At 38.7% G+C, this 17,128-nt stretch overlaps 1 protein-coding gene across 2 annotated transcripts in view; it reads left to right on the top strand.

The window, feature by feature from the left end:
• Positions 1-17,128, top strand: part of SRSF11 (serine and arginine rich splicing factor 11) — a 35,701-nt gene that overhangs the window by 5,093 nt on the left and 13,480 nt on the right. For both annotated transcript variants that reach the window (XM_074961543.1, XM_074961542.1), the window contains exons 2-6: positions 8,235-8,368; positions 12,365-12,474; positions 14,000-14,092; positions 14,879-14,928; positions 16,484-16,611. In XM_074961543.1, the coding sequence (XP_074817644.1) occupies positions 8,235-8,368; positions 12,365-12,474; positions 14,000-14,092; positions 14,879-14,928; positions 16,484-16,611 (515 nt within the window). The remainder of the gene's footprint in view (positions 1-8,234; positions 8,369-12,364; positions 12,475-13,999; positions 14,093-14,878; positions 14,929-16,483; positions 16,612-17,128) is intronic.

Raw genomic sequence — 17,128 nt, 5'->3', positions numbered from 1 at the left:
AGCAAAAATGACAAGGAGTCCTTGTGGCACCTTAGAGACTAACACATTTATTTGGGCACAAGCTTTCGTGGGCTAAAACCGAAATTACCGATTCAGTTATTTTTGTAAGATGTGCTATGAATTGTCAGTTTCATTCTATATTATGCTTGTCAAATAGACAAAGTACATTTTGTGGTATTAGTAATTCAGAGTGGGTCTCTCCTAGTCAGCATAAACCATATTAAATTATACCAAATACATATCTTTGGTTAATAAAATTTGACTATGAAGTTTTCTAGTAATCTTATTTATATTTGTATTTAGAAGTCAAATAAAAGTCATAACACCAATACAAAACTTTGAGAAAACTAGTCTATGTACAGTAGTAAGAAGATCAAACTGCAACAGCAATCCAATTTATGACCTAGTGAGATTGCCTGCAGTTAGTAAGTATCTGTGAAAGTACGCTTTTTGGTTTTCAATTCAGGGATTTTAAAACTAGACTTATAGTCAAGGACCCATTGCGCATAGCAATGTTATAGCTGCAGAAATAGTTGAAAAACTAGGATTCTATTGGGAGAAAATATTCCCACTCTACCCCCTCTCAGATTTAATATACTGTATAGGGAATGCTAAAGTAATATATTGTAGAGAGTATTTCTGACTGTACATCATTTTGGAATGAAAAGCTTGGGCTGATCCCGAATCCTCTGCCTTTGATGGTTGTGGTAGGATATTCTTGAGCATGATAGACTTTGGCATTTGTATTTACTGTAAACTGTTAAAGGAATCATACAGTGGTAAAAGCATTACAGTATTGTGAATATTCTGGTGTTGAACTGTCTCCTTTTCCCTGGAACCTGACAGAGCTATTACCCTACTCTCCTGGTATTTGGAAGAACAGGGACCTGGTTGAAAACGTAGCTGGCTTATATTCAGCCCTAATAAGAAAAATGGCATTGGTTGGCAAAGAGAAGTACTTTAAAAAACTGGTTTTCCTAAACACTCTTATGGTGTCAGTTGCCAGGCATAACACCTGTCATCTCTAGCCTAGTGAATACTCCTCTCATGGTATGTCTACCCTATGAAATTAGGTCAATATTATAGAAGTCAATTTTTAGAAATCGATTTTATACAGTCGATTGCGTATGTCCACACTAAGCGTATTAAGTCAGAGGAGTGCGATCCTCACTACCGTGGCTAGCGTCAGTTTTTGGAGCGTTGCACTCTGGGTAGCTATTGCACCGTTCCCGCAGTCTCCACTGCCAACTGGAATTCTGGGTTGAGCTCCCAATGCCTGATGGGGCAAAAACATTGTCGCGGGTGGTTTTGTGTACATGTTGTCAGTCGCCCCTCCCTCTGTGAAAGCAACAGCAGGAAGGAACTTACTTCCCAGACCAGAAAATAATTGTTGGGGATACTGAAATGCCTATAGTTATCCTTGGGGACCCAGCCTAGCCCTTAATATCATGGCTCATGAAGCCAAACACAGGCACCCTAGACAGTAGTAAGGAGCTGTTCAACTATAGGCTGAGCAAGTGCAGAATGGTGGTAGAACGTGCATTTGGACATTTAAAAGCTCGCTGGTGCAGTTTATTGACTAGAGTAGACCTCAGCGAAACCAATATTCCCATTGTTATCGCTGCTTGCTGTGTGCTCCAAAATATCTGAGAGTAAGGGGGAGAAGTTTATGGCAATCCTCTAGGGTGGAGTGGCTGGGTGCCCGTAGCCTCCCTACCCCCGCACCAGCCTGCGTTCTTGGGCATCTTAGTGAGGAGGATATGGAACTTGGGGAGGAGGTCAAGTGGTTATACAGGGACTGCAGCGACGATCTCTGCTCCTGCTGCTTTTCCTGCAGCTCCACCAGATGCCTGAGCATGTCGGTTTGCTCCCCTATTAGACTAAGCATTACATCCTGCCTCCTTTCATTGCGCTCCTCCCTCCTCTCAATGCGTTCATTTAACGCTTTCCTGGACTCTGCCGTTGTTTGCCTCCGCACATTCTGCTGAGCTCTTTCAATGCGGGAGGACTGCATGAGCTCTGAGAACATGTCATCGTGAGTGTGGTTTTTTTCACCTTCTAATCTGCGCTAGCCTCTGGGACAGAGATGATAGGGGGAGCATAGAAACATTTTCAGCTGCGGGAGGAAAAAAAGACATTTTTAGAGAACAAAGGAAAGACTATTTCGCACTGAATCAAGTGATTCACATTACATAGCACATGCTTTTGGTACAAGGTCGCATTTTGCCTCTTATATTGAGTGCCTGCCGGTTTGGTGTGAGACATCACACACTTTCGGCTTGCAGGCAGCCATGGTAAGGCAAAGGGTTTCGGCTTCTTCAACCTTCATAACATGTGGGAATGGTTTAAAACAGCAGCGTCCTCCTTTCCCATACCAAGCAAAGCCTGTTGGGTTGGCCATTTATAAGGAGGGGCTGTGGTTTTAGGGTGAATGTGGAGCACAACCCAACCCCCACCCCAATTCTCTGGGATGATCGCTTCAGCTCCCCCACACACACACACGCACACTGCGCGGCTAGTATCAGGGAAGATCGCTGTCAGCCAAACATGAACAGCTCAGCATGAACTGGCCTTCCCCCACCGCGTGGCTAACAACGGAGATGATTTCTTTTCAGCCAAAGGCAAACAGCCCAGCAGGAATGGGCACCTCTGAATGTCCCCTTAAACAAATTTCCCATATTTCAATCAGGTGACCATGAATGATATCACTCTCCTGAGGCTAACACAGACAGTACCTCCAGGAGAGCTTCATGGAGATGTCCCTGGAGGATTTCTGCTCCATCCACAGACACGTTAACAGACTTTTCCAGTAGCTATACTGGCCGTGAATGCATCCCAAGTCTTCAGGGCAAATTAATCATTAAACACACTTGCTTTTAAACCCTGTATTATGTTTACAAAGGTACACTCACCTGAGGTGCCTTCTCCGGCTTCATGGTCCGGGAGCCCGCCTTGGGTGGGTATTGGCTCCAGGGTGATGAACAGTTCCTGGCTGCCGGAGACAAGGGATTCTCCGCTTGCCTGCTGTGCGCTATCCTCAACCTTTTCCTCCTCATCTTCCTCATCCACAAAATCCTCATCCCTGTTGCATGAGACTCCCCCCTTGCAGGTGTCCACGGACAGTGGTGGGGAAGTGGTAGGGGTTCCCCCTAGAATTGCATGCAGCTCATCATAGAAGTGGCATGTAAGGGGTTCTGACCCGAAGCAACCGTTTGCATCCTTTGTTTTTTGGTAGGCTTGCCTCAGCTCCTTAATTTTCATGCAGCATTGCTGTGTGTCCCTGTTGTAGCTTCTATCCATCATGACCTTGGAGATTTTGGCAAATATATTGGCATTTCGTCTTTTGGAACGAAGTTCTGCCTGCAAGGATTCTTCTCCCCATACAGCGATCAGATCCAGTACCTCCCGTTCGGTCCATGCTGGAGCTCTTTTGCGATTCTGGGACTCCATGGTCACCTGTGCTGATCAGCTCACCATACTGGCCAAAAAGGAAATGAAATTCAAAAGTTCCCCGGGGCTTTTCCTGTCTACCTGGCCAGTGCATCTGAGTTGAGAGTGCTGTCCAGAGCAGTCACAATGGAGCACTCTGGGATAGCTCCCGGAGGCCAATACTGTCGAATTGCGTCCATGGTACCCCGTATTTGGTCCAGGGAGGTCGATTTTAGCACTACTCCCCTTGCCGGGGAGGAGCACAGAAATCGATTTTAGGAGCCCTTTACGTCGACAGAACAGGCTTGGTCGTGTGGACGGGTGCAGGGTTAAATCAACCTAACGCTGCTAAATTTGACCTAAACTCGTAGTGTAAACCAGGGCTCAGATGCAGATCTTGTCATATCTCAGTCACTTGAGGGCCAACACATACCACCCCTTTCAGGTGGGGTAAACTAGCAAGAATCTTAGTGTTTCATACTCTTCACAATCTGCTAATTCACTTTTGGGCAAAATAAATGACCTACAAAGCCATAAATGGCCTGTGTTCTAGGCATCTTAGACAAACTACTTGGAGGGGAATACTTAGGCTAGATACCTCATGATGAAGCGTGGAAAGAATTGGGGACAAAGCATTGTGTGTCAGGTGCTCACCTCTGAAATCTGATCCCGTCAGAACTACACTTGCTACCTTAAGGGTGCAATAAGCCATTTTTATCCAATCTGTCCTTAATGGAATATGCTGAATAGCCATACTGTTTAATCTTTTTGAGGCAATTTGCCGCAAAGGGTCCTGCTTCTGAATTGTGTGCTGCTGGTTTTTCTCTTTCAGCAGTTAAGTGTATTTAGATACTACAGTGATGGGCAAGAGGGATGGGGAACTAAAATTGAGTTTGCAGTTAGAATAGCTACATGGCATGTACAACATATTTTCCTAGTGGAACAATTATAACTTTAGTGAAAAACACCATTCAGTGTCAAAAGGCTCATATCACATTGAAATAAATCTATATTCACCTGACCAATAAAAAGCACTTATTGAGGATGATCTTCTGTAGCAAACTTCAATTTTCTGCACTGTTGAGTGTAGATCCATTTTAAAGTTTTAGAGGAAAAATATGTACTTTTCACTCTAATTTTAGGCATTACTGTTTACCCAAATTTTTTTTTTTTAAAAAACAAGTGCCTTGAGGCAGTGACCAAGTTGGGAAAATTTTAGCTTCATTAGATGAGTTTCAGAAATCGGTGTGACTGATCATGGATTTGAAATTAACCGTTGGCTGCTACCAATCTAATAATTTACTAAAATTTCATTAAATTACCATGTGCTAGCCAGTCATTGCGGGGTATCAAAGCTTTAGTGTTTGTATTGCCTGTGTGATATCACAACTTTCCAAATATATGGAATCAAACTATTGACATGAATCAGGTAAAATGGGTAGGTTGATGAGAGGACGTATATTTGTGTAAACAGATTCTGTCTCCATCGACGAATCTTTTTCGGAAACGGGTTTAAAAAAAAAGATGGAGATCTGTTTAAAATGTAGCATGTTTGAGTCTTTATGACATGGCATTCTGCATTTTCTTGCAGCAGGAATTATTTGCTTTCTTTATACAGTTCTACCAATTCTGTTTAAACTAAGCAGCATCAGTTTTGTAACTTATCTAAGTCATTGGGTTTGAGTAAGGATTCAGTGGTATTGAGAATTACAGAATTTACATTTGGAATAGTAGTATGTACAGTTCTTATGATTTTTCAGCTTAGTAAGTTCCTGATCAAAAGTCAGTGCACCGAAAAGGTAAATGCTGCTGAAGAAAGTGCCAGAACCACTTCTTGGCAAAATTAGAGTGAGAATAGCAGACACTACTGAAGAAATGACAGTGGGGTATTGCAGAACCGCTAAGATGACCTGCTCAAAAGAGGAATGCGGTCAAAAGCAACCCTGGAATGGCTTTGTCTTAAAACCTACTTAATTGTGATGGTATTATTGCTTGTTAGATTCTGTCAAGGTTATTTATGGCTCAGGTACTTAAGGCCAAGCTACATAGGCAAACCAAGATCTAAGAGAAATATTAAGCTAAGATGTTAATACTGTTAAAATATGAAAGTCTAAGTACTGTTCAGTCTTTTTGGTTGCTGTTCTAGTCCTTTCATGTACATAAGGATATGAAGCCTGATGTAGCAGAGTCTCAGTTCTTGAAGGTTAGACTTTGCTTTATTAGATTGGGATCTTGCATTCAAGATTTCAGTTGGTCAGACAAATATGAAGTAAGATAAGAAGTAGTACTTTCTGATCAGTGTAGATTGCTTTAAATCACTGATTTTAATCTGTTTGCATCATGAAGCAGGAAACCTTTATTTAAATCTATTTTAATCTTGTTTTGTATTTGCACTTATTTTCCAAAAGAGAAGTTGATTCTCATTGGCTAGTAACCATTACATGTTGACTTGCAACTAAATTTAGCCTTTATACTAAATTTGGTGCTTCTCTTTGCTAACCAGGAGGATAACTGTATACACATTCATTTAAGTAGTTGTTGTATACCTTAACATATGTATTCAGATTCTTAACTTTTTTGTTTTATTATGTTAGAAAATGGTGAATGATGCATTACTTATTTACTAGATTGATATTTTACCTTTGATTTGTTGAGTTCTATTTGGAAAAATGCACAAAAACCACATTCTAAAATTTTTTATTAGTTAAATAAAACTAGCTTAAGTGTGCTGGATACATAAGGAAAAAAAAGTTTATCGCAACATGTTTTGCATTTAAAACAAACTGATTTATTAAACAAAGGAAGTGTTGTTGTCTCTAGTTATTGATTTCTTTCTGGTCACCATGGCCTTCAAGATTGTAGAACTAGTAAGTGTCATTCTCTCTTACTTAGTTTTTATTCATAGATGGAAGGGGGAAACAAGCTGTCCTGCTTTTTCAACTCAGTCAGTTTCTTAGCTTTAAATGAACTAGTTATTGAACTGAACTAGTTGAATGAACTGAAATGAGAAAATAGTCTCTTTGCACCTGCAGAAGAGGCTACTGCTGTTAGAAGCTGAGTTTAGCACTTCAGCAAATTCTGGTTTCCAGTGCTTAGCCAGTGACTTCCACCAGTGTAGTGATTTGACTTTCAAAGATGCTGCTTTTTTTTTAATTTAATTTTAAATGATTTTAAGATTATAGTAAATGAAGGCTTTGACATAAGTTATCGTACTTTTAAATAGGTTTATTTTATTTAAATTTTTAAATAAAGGAATCAGAAGTTTAAAAAAAAATTAACATTTGTTTTTAGCCACCCTGTTTTGAAAACATAAAATCCAAATTATGAACCCTTTATAGATTAATTCAAACACCTTGAATTGCACCAGGATACTAATTAGAAGCCAGTAATCTATTGTGAACAGGTAAAATATGCTCCATGTTTGTAGGTATCTGAATGAAGACAATCTTCACTTGATAGACTATTTTTCAGCCACAGTGTTTCTACTGCTCAGAACTGCAAGGTATTTTTAATTTGTGGGGAGTTGTGTCCCCAACATCGATAGGGGTCTTGCCTCATCTACCATGCAAGTGTGGCTGCTGCCTCAGACTCCCTCACTGGCTGGGTAGTTTATTCCTCTGCGTAAATGAAAACTCCACTCCTACCAGGGTAAATGAAAAAACAAATTCCAAACCTTTACACATGCTCTTTGGACACCTTGAAGCTGATGTCCCTTACAACCTTCAACTCTTCGCCCCTTGTCATGGAGGAATGGAAAAGATCTTCCCACTCTCTGCCAGAAATTCCAGGGTTCTTCACCCTCCCTAGGATCCTGCAACAAACAGTTTTACATGGTCCCAATGTGTATTTCCCTTGGGTAGTCATTCAGCTTTAATTGCAGCTCCACCAACAGTTGGTGCAGGTGAACTGTGGCATAGATGTGAACCTGGATCTGCCCTATAAGGGACATTCTAGTCTCCTTCAAGTTCGCTACATAAGAGTTCAAAAACTCTTGATGCGATTGGTGAGATTTAAAATCCATTGCCTGCCACCTTTAATTTCTTGACTTTCTGTTTGATCTATTTCTGGTCCTGTGTTGTTGCAAATTCTAGTTATCTGTGTATAATGTGCCCAGCTTCAAATTTGAACTTCATGCTTTTTGTGCATTTTGGAAGTTGGTCATAAGGAAACGCATGATAAACTTTAGCCTAAAAGATAAACCTATTGAAAATGTGTGAATAGCTAAATGAAAGTGCTGGTTTAATCATTACTCTGTGCTTAATATAACTTCAAAAATTATTTTGGACCAAAAGCAGAGGGTGTAGAAATTGCTGTGTTTGGAATTTCTGTGGGGGCATATACCTTCTTTCTCTTGCCGCTGCCACCACCGCCCTTTCACATCTTACCCACTGGATCAGTCTCCTGAATCATGCTTACCAGTTTGTATTCAGATAACTGGCTAATTTAGAGAAGATTGTGTGTGGTAGAATTAGCATTTATTTATCTGTTGCAAATGGGGGAATAAAATTAATTTCCTATCCTGTAGTTAGATCTCTGGTGATCATGGCAAAGCAACTTCATTCAGTATCATTTCATTCTTATGTACACGTTCTTATCAATCATCATTGTTAATGAAAGCTTAATGGTAAGAACTGATACAAAATTCAAACCACACTGCAACACTTGTGCTCTATATTCAAATACATAGTCTTTAGACTTAATACAGTGAACAGATTGCAAACGTTTAAGTGTTTTTAATGAATTTGTCTGATTTTTTGTTAAGTTTGTATCTAATACCACTTTTTTTTTTTTTCCTTTTTCTTTAGTGATTCTCCTTTGCCTGTTTCATCACGGGTCTGTTTTGTAAAGTTCCATGATCCTGACTCAGCAGTTGTGGCCCAGCATCTGACAAACACTGTGTTCGTTGACAGAGCGTTGATAGTCGTACCATATGCAGAAGGTTTGTGAATTGTTTAATGACCTATGAAGTCGTCATAAGATGGCAGTCTACCCCAGTATAGTTCAGTAGAGTGAGGCTTAGTAACCTGTAAAATATCTAAGATATTAACGTTTTGAAACCCTTGGTACGCTGTCATTAGGTCTTTCATTAAAGCAAATTTTTGTTTTTCTGTTGACACCCGATGAAAGCTGGAAGTTTTCCTGTTAATCTTTTATATAAGAAAATCTTACATTTAAGGTGTGAATATTTTTAAGCAGAATTATATGAAAATTATGCTCTTAATTCATCAAAGTCCCTAAGACATGTTTCTAACCAGACTTAAAAATGCTGACCTGTATGCATAAGAAACATTGCCTTAAAGATGAATTATTCAGGATATGTATTTTTATATAATTTCCTCATGCAAGTTTTTTCTCCCTCTTTGAGAGTGAATGGGGGAGTGGATTAGCAGTTATTTTGCAGTGTCCTTGCTACTTCGTTTAGTTGACAACTTCTCTGAAAAAACATTCACCCTCCCTGTAAATTCCAGTATACCAAGGGTTTGAATGATTATGCTTTAAGATGAAAGTGAGATCTTCCAAGAGGTGCCAAATGGGCACTGGGTATTAGATTTTATTCCAAGTTTTCTTGTTCAGGCTTGCTATATTTTATAGAATTTCACTGAATAATAAACTCTTCTCTCTGTTATTTGTGTGTGTGATTTTTGTAGTGGAGAAGGCAAATGCAAAGCCCTTCCAGATGACTGAAACACAGTGGGTCCTCTGCAGCTACAGGGGATTCTAGACATTAACTAAAGGCCAGCAAGCACTCAAGTCCCCAAGTGTTTTCCTGGTGTAACCACTTGTTAACTACATTTTCTCTTCTTCTTTTTTTTTTTAACATTATAGGGTGTTACAGTAATTTGAAAGACAGTGAGCAGGTTTTTTGGAACTTGTTTTAAAACAATGTGTCGAGAAGACAACACTTCTTACAGAAGTCTCATTAAACTTTACTAGGCTTTAGAAGTAATTTATTTCAAATATACTGATTATTGGTTTATTCTTAAATTTTTTACTTAAAATCCTTTTGAAATAGAGTAAAATCTCTGCGGATTAAGTCATATTACAGTAACAAATTTAAGATAAGGCCTGTGTTGTTCAGACTTTTGACAAGGCAATTTAATTCTATCAGCTGTCTTCCATGGCTGTTGAGCAGTCATAAGTTCTTGTTAAAAGAAAAATTTTAAAAGAAATTAAACATTTTAAGACTTAATTACTTACTTTAAAATTTGTAGCATGATCTGTAATTGAGTCATTTTTCAAAATACAGAGCACTTTCTAAGTAGTTGCTTTGGTTTACATTAATCTGGGTAAAAAGTCAATCTTAAAGAATTTCTTCCTTATTCTTACTTATACGTTATTAAGTCATGCTATAATAACAGTATCTCTGTCAATAGCATTTAAATATTTCATAGGCCCTTGTTTAAGAACTTTAAACTCAACGTTTGAATTACTGATGGGTAATGTGGTTCTCTGTCAGTATGACTGACGGATTTGCTTGGTGGTGGATAAACTTGGCATTTAGAGAAATCTGCCCAATAGTTTCAGTTCAGAATGTGCTAAAGATGATATGTTACAAGTTAAACCAATACTAGCATTTTAGTGGGCCTATTTTGAACAAGGAGTTTCTTGTGGGATGAGCGGCATCTTGTGTGTGGTTCTGGAGATTCAGAATTCTGGACATGATATGGCATATCACAGTACAGAGTCTGCTGTTTTCAAGTTAAATTTAAATCCCTTATTTTTGTAATAAAATGTTTGCTTTTATACTTGGAATACAGAGTTTTCTCTTTATATTTATCAGTAGGGCCCCAATTCAACAAGGTACTTAAGCACAGTACAGGAAGGTATTTGAAGTCAGCAAGACTACTTACGTGCTTATAGCTAGGCACATGCTTAAGTAGTCTGCTGAACTGGAGCCCAATACTCTGTAGTTTCTATTGTGATATTCTGTATTAATGTTGTCCATCACTAAAGTAAATGTTAATTATTACACTGCACAGATAATAGTCCCCTATATCACAATCACAGTCCAGTTTTAGCTTTTACTGACATTTTTGGTGTTGGCTGTTGCTTTGTGTGTTAGACCTATACACAAAGTCTACGGTAAGGCATAGTATTAATTTTCATTTTCACTGTGATATTCCTAGATTTGGAAGGAATTTTAATATTAAAGATGGTTGGGGGGTTATTTAGGTTCTTTGGTTAATATTTGTTTCTTTTGTCTGTTTCTTTTTCTTTCATTTCTACACATTCAAGCAGTATTTCTTGGTTCTAACAAAGCAGCAGTAAAAAAAAACTTTGCCGCATGAAAATTAACTGGTGAGGGGCCTCATTGCTTTTTTTAAATTGTAGTTTTATTTATTTCTAAATACTTTAAAAAAAAAAAAAAAGAGGATCAGATGCATGACTTTTTTTTTTTTAATGGATGCAGATCTTCTGAGGTGTCTCAAGATAAGTCAGAGGAGTTGTATTTAGATGCCAGAAATGTTGTATTTGCACTAATTTGAAATATGTGTAGATATAATTTATAATATCCTCTGAGACATAATTTTGCATGCAAAATTATCCCTAATCTCTATAGGTATGTTAATATATTGATGCATTAATGCCCTATATCTAAATGACCTTTTCCCCCCCTCTCCCTCCATAACTTTTGGTATCTAAATTGATGACCGCTCAATGACACAAGCAAGATAACACTGCTGTGTATTATACATTTGTTTATATTATCGGCACTTCTCAGTATAGGTGGAAGGAACCATTACCTTTATTTAACAGTGGTTTTTCTTTTTTGTTGTTGTGTTTTACAGTTCTTTTCCCTGGTTCAGCCTGAACTATATACCAGGCCCTGCTGAAAATACCACCCAACAGTTTTCTTCTGCAGCTTATCCAGTTTCTCTTAAGTGCCCTGTACATATTGTATGTTTTATGATGAGATGCAGTTTCTCAATATGTATTACAGAAACACTACTGGTATTTGCAAATATATAGTAAAATTGTATTATTGAACTCTCATTTTGGGGGCTTGGGCACATTAACAGATTAATCCATCTGTATAGGGCTTTTGCTGTTGGATAGAATAAAAATTACCTACATACATATTTGTTTCGTAGTAGGACCCTTAATAAGATTGTTCTGTGTGCAGAATAGGCAGTAAAATCAGCCACACTTGTCTTAATTGGCTACAAGAGTTTGGGCCAGAAGTTTTTTCTGAAATGGCAATATGTAGCAGCATTCTTGGTACAGTAAGTGTGGCACATAATGGAACATATGCATTTTACTGGACAGGTAAGGAATGTGCCACAATATATTGTATATACACACAGAGCGTGTATTTGGAGATCTGCAGACACTTTCATATTCATTTGACGAGTCAGCAAAAGCCCTACGCTTTATTCAACAAAATATTTCCTTACCGTCTCTTAATTTTTACAAAATTTGTATGGTAGGTGTAAAAAATCATAGTGAACTGTACCATATTATTAACCCCTAAATCAAACTTTTTTTGTCTTGTGTATCTTGATTTTTCTGTGTGCTTTATAGTGAAGCAGCCGACACGAGTCGTTGTTCATAAAACAGCTTTTGAAAGTTGAGAGCACACCCCTGGAGAACCGACTGTGCTTGCTTACGTTTGGTTCATGACTTAAAAATCGAGTACAGGTGATGAAATCTTGGCAGTGTTAACAAAAAAGTAGTGTGTATTGTGCTATTTTTTACGCTAGAAACTTAACCATTTGTAGAGAAAAAGGAACAGTCAAATTTTCACACATTGAAGTTTCATTCTGACATAAAATTTAATGATAAATATTAATAGAAATCAAGCTTTATATTTTAGCCAACATAAGTACTTTCAGCAAACTCAGGTGGTGTATCAGGGAGACATTTTCTGGGTGTATTTGTGTGTTTTCTGACCTTGAGAGAGAATATATTCTAATGCAAGGCTGTTTCTCTGCAGGAATTATTCCTGATGAGACTAAGGCTTTATCTCTTTTGGCACCAGCTAATGCTGTGGCAGGTCTGCTGCCTGGAGGTGGTCTCCTGCCTACTCCCAACCCACTTTCTCAGGTAGGTTTTCATTTGCTTGGAGTGAAAGGAATACTGTACATATTTTGCTAGATCTTAATCTACTATATTAATGCACTTGGGCAAATAGGCTTGGATGGCAAGAAAAGATTTGTCTGTGTATTGATCATTGTAGTGGTTTAGTTAAACACTGTAACCACACTGCAAATCAGTTGTACCATGATGAACTGTATGGTATAACAATGGTAGGTTGTTAATGTGGAGACTGGGTTTTTACAAGCATGCTCAGAAATTTAATTAGTGCTTCTGGTAGCCTGTATAAGTTCTTCAGTGACTCCTAACCATGGGGAAGAAGAGTTGGGGATTAAATTATTCAGAAGATTTTATCAGACTTCTGTTGGGGCAAGTTCTCAGTTCTATCTCTTTATATTAAAAAGCATTAAATAACGTGGTCCAGAACTGGCTTTAAATACAGTTATTGTTTGAAGGGTTAGTTTCTCTTAAGATGAACTGTATACATTCTTGAAAATGTGTATATTGTACACAGATCCTTAACTTCAATTGTGCCAATCTGAAATGTGCTTTACTTTGAAATTTATTTAATAGATTTTCTTATATGATTATTTAGGCTTTCTCAGAAACTATAATGGCTGGTATGGATTTTCAAAAGCATCTAAAAGAGTTAGGTGCCCAGCTTCCATTGACTTTCAGTGGGAGCTGGGTATATAACTTCAGTAGGCATGTTTCAGAATTCCGTTATTGTTTTCATAGAATCTGTTTGAGTATCCTTGTATGCCTTTAAAGGGGGAGGGAAGGTACATACTTACTATGCAGATCTGTTTTCTGTGTGTATTCAATCATAATTGCTCACTTCAGTGAGAAAAATGGGGGGGGGGGAAGGGGTTGTGTATTTTTAAAACTGCCTTTTACGTTGGCTAGCATTGCAGACCCACTGCAACTAAAATAGTGAGATGGATTCTGTTCCTTTTTAGCATCTGCAGTTGTTTACTAAATTCTAATGGCTTACATCTGGTCGGTCAGTTTGCACAGGTATTTCTGAAGGTATAATGTCACCTTCAGAGCCTTTTATTGGGCATGATGAATGCTACGGAAAGAATCCTGGTAGAGTTTGTAGTCTGGCTGTTAAAATTGCCTTTTTAATTGTAATCTAAGCATACTTGCTATAGAAAGTGAAGGAATAAACATAGTGATATTTTTAGTCACTTTTTTCAAAAAAAAAAAAAGTCATTTTTAAGTTTTGTGTGGAATATAGTGGCAAAGTCTTTTTGGTTAGTGGTTGTTTCCCTCCCTCCCACCCACCCAGCCCAAGGGAGTGGGAGGCAATCTTTTTTTCCCCCTAAAATTCCTATAGTATAAACTTCTATATGTTTCAGTTTGCAAATACATAAGTAGGAGAGGCGAAGTGCTCTTACTGGCACTTTTGCTAAACGGTATATTAATGTACATGACTGCTAGATTGGGTTTAAATTAGGAGGTGATGTGGTAGTGTTAAAGGGATTGTACTGTGTCAATGCCTGTTTTTTAATTTATCATCTGTGTGTTATAGATTGGTGCTGTTCCTTTAGCTGCTTTGGGAGCTCCTGCTCTTGATCCTGCCCTAGCTGCTCTTGGGCTTCCTGGAGCAAACTTAAACTCTCAGGTATGTAAGTGACTTTTTATTTTTTTCCCAGCTTTGGCAGACTTTTAGACTGTGATCAGTAGATTGTGATCCACCAGTATATTAATTGACCGATTGAAGGTCCAGGACTTGCTATATTTATTCCTGAACCAGTGCTAAAAAAATACTGCTATAGCAAGGGACCAAATTGGGCATAGTTTTAAGTTCCAGTAACTTTTAGAAATTAATCCCATTTTTCATATGATACAATACATTTGTTTATGGGTCTAGCAGTTTGATAGTACAACTTAAAAATCCTTTTGCAGTCTTGCTTCTTTTCTAATTTAATCCTGACACTTGAGATAATATATACTAAAGAATTACTGTCTCTAAAACCCAGTGGTTGATTCCAACTGAAGACTTGGAACACCAGCATTCAAATGGTGTAGGTCAGACTCCTGGGGGAATTCTGTGCCTAAAAATTCTGCACAGAATATTTTAAAGTTCTGCAAATTTTATTTGTCAGAATAACACTTTTATAATCATGCCATTTTCAATTATTTTGGTAATTTATTTCAAAATGTCTGTCTGCAAGTATGTCTGTAACAATACAGACACACACACACAAATTCCCCCAGAAGTAGAAGGTTAAAGAAACCACTGAACCCTAGTCCCTGTTTCTTTGTGTTGTCTCTGCATTTCTCAACTGTAAGCACTTTGTGCTCTTGTTTTTAGCTATATTCCATGTGTATTCAGGCCTGGTTAACCTGTCAATGTGTTAAAGCAAATTTCATGCTTTTCAACATGTTTTAAAATGTCTCTTCACAGTCTCTTGCGGCAGATCAGCTACTAAAGCTTATGAGCACAGTGGATCCAAAGTAAGTGCAAGTGATAGCTTTCAGTATTTAGGTTTATATTGGCGTGCACTTAATCTTGAGGGTAATGTTTCATGTCACTCAATACTGACCCATTTCCCACACCTGGCCAGATAAAGACTGGAAGAAACTAGCTTCCTGTGGAAGCCAGCTGGGCTGGGGGTGGGGATGGGGAGTTGGTTCACCGTAGCACTAGGCATCAAAGACTGTGTTTCTCTTAATTTGGTGGCGAGAGGAATTCAGTTTTTTCATTACTCCATGCCCTTTATGTAAAGAAACTTGTGCTGCAGTCACTTTAATCCTTTTAAACCATTAGGTACAAGCAAGTACGCCTTGCACTGGAACAAGTTGACTTCTGAAAACAAAGTTAAAACGGAATCTTGTGTTCTGCAGGTCAAATCAATCTGAATTAGTTTACTTTCTCCTCTAAGGATTTACCCTTTAAGCCGATCAGAATAAAAATTTCTGCCTTTTCAAAAATATTTGAGGGGTAACATTGGCAACTGGTATCTATACAAGACAATAAATGGACCCCTTACTACTTGTGGGCTCAATAGTGATACCCTGGGCCAAAGCAATAAGAGGATGTAAGCTGTCCCATGTCCTCATACCCTGTATCACTGCTTCCAGCACAGAGCAGTTTTGTGGAGCTTGCTACATATGATGTTTATCCAACCTCTTTCCATTTCTTCCCTGCCCACCCCTGTGAGTAGGGGAAGGAGCAATGTAGTTACATCAGAATACGCGTCATCTCCAGTTGTGCTTTGGTCTTCTTGATTACACCCCTGCATGCTCAAGCAATATTTTTATACTCCTCCCTAGTCATCTGTCCAAGTTTTCACTTCTTGTAAGCATCCTTTTGTGTTTAAGCCCACCGTAGATTTCTCTGTTAAGCCAAGCTGGTCGCCTGCCATATTTACTGTTCTTTCTGCGCATCGGGATGATTTGTTCCTGTGCCCTCAATAAGGCTTCTTTAAAATACAGCCAGTCTTCTGGCCTCCTTACCCCCTCATCTTAGCCTCCCAGGGGGTCCTGTCCATCAGTTCCCTGAGGGAGTCAAAGTCTGCTTTTCTGAAGTCCAGGGTCCGTATTCTGCTGCTTTCCTTTCTTCTTTTTGTCAGGATCCTGAACTCGACCTCTCATGGTAATCACTGGGCACGCTCATGCTGCCCAGTGTGCAGTGGTGTGGTCATGGTGCCTGGCTCATGTTGTCCTGTGCGCAGAGGTGTGGCCATCGAGCATGGCTCCCGCTGCCCTGTGTGTGATGGTGTGGTTGTGGTGGGTTCAGTCAGATAGGCTGGAGGGTGAATGGTGGTAAATCATTTTGCCAGCCAGCCTTGGAACCACAGATAGCAACTGTGCCCAAGCAGTGGCAAGACCAGGAGGGAGTTTGACTCAGAGCTGCAATCTCCTTCTTGGGCTAATCAAAGAGCAGTACCCCTTACTTCCAAGCAAGTTGCAGTCTGCCCAGTCTAGGCCAGTATTCGTTTAAAAAATCAGTGTTTTTTTTTTTTAAATCTGAAATTTCATTTTCACTTCACTTAATGGCTTGTTCCAGGTTGAACCATGTAGCTGCAGGTCTTGTCTCACCAAGTCTGAAATCTGATACCTCCAGTAAAGAAATAGAGGAAGCTATGAAAAGAGTAAGAGAAGCACAATCACTGATTTCTGCAGCCATAGAGCCAGGTAATTGAACTACTTTTAAATATTTGGTTAAACACAATTTTTGGCGGTATAGCCGCTAAAAAGGGCTTATACACTGTAAAACATAGTTTTCATACTTCCTTATTTCATTAATGGGTTAATTTTTAATTGCAAAGTGTTTCTACTGCAGAAGATCCTTCAAAAGTGGTTGAATGATTCACCTGGAGCTCAATTAGACCACACAATTATTAATCTATGTTATGTAAATGATGGAAGAGTGCTCTGGAGAAAAATGACGTGTCTCATTCACTAATTTAATCAAAGTGCATTTGATTGAAGATGATATGCCTAAATCACCCCCAGAATGAATTCTAGAGGAGTTGCTATAGCCACCTCTGCTTCAAGTTTTTTACTGAAAATATCAGGTGGTCAGATCAGTTGGTTGTCAGTAAAGTGTGCTATTCTCAGTGATTGCTAGTGTTCATGTGACCAGATTAGGAAGTAGCGAAAAGGAGAAGAGGGCATTTTTGTCATAATTTGGGATAAAAATTCTGTTTCA

This window comes from Natator depressus, chromosome 8 (genome assembly GCF_965152275.1).
Source record: "Natator depressus isolate rNatDep1 chromosome 8, rNatDep2.hap1, whole genome shotgun sequence".
NCBI classification, from domain to species: domain Eukaryota; kingdom Metazoa; phylum Chordata; order Testudines; family Cheloniidae; genus Natator; species Natator depressus.
Note: the sequence above shows the minus strand (reverse complement) of the source record. Positions and strands in the feature narration are given on the sequence as shown.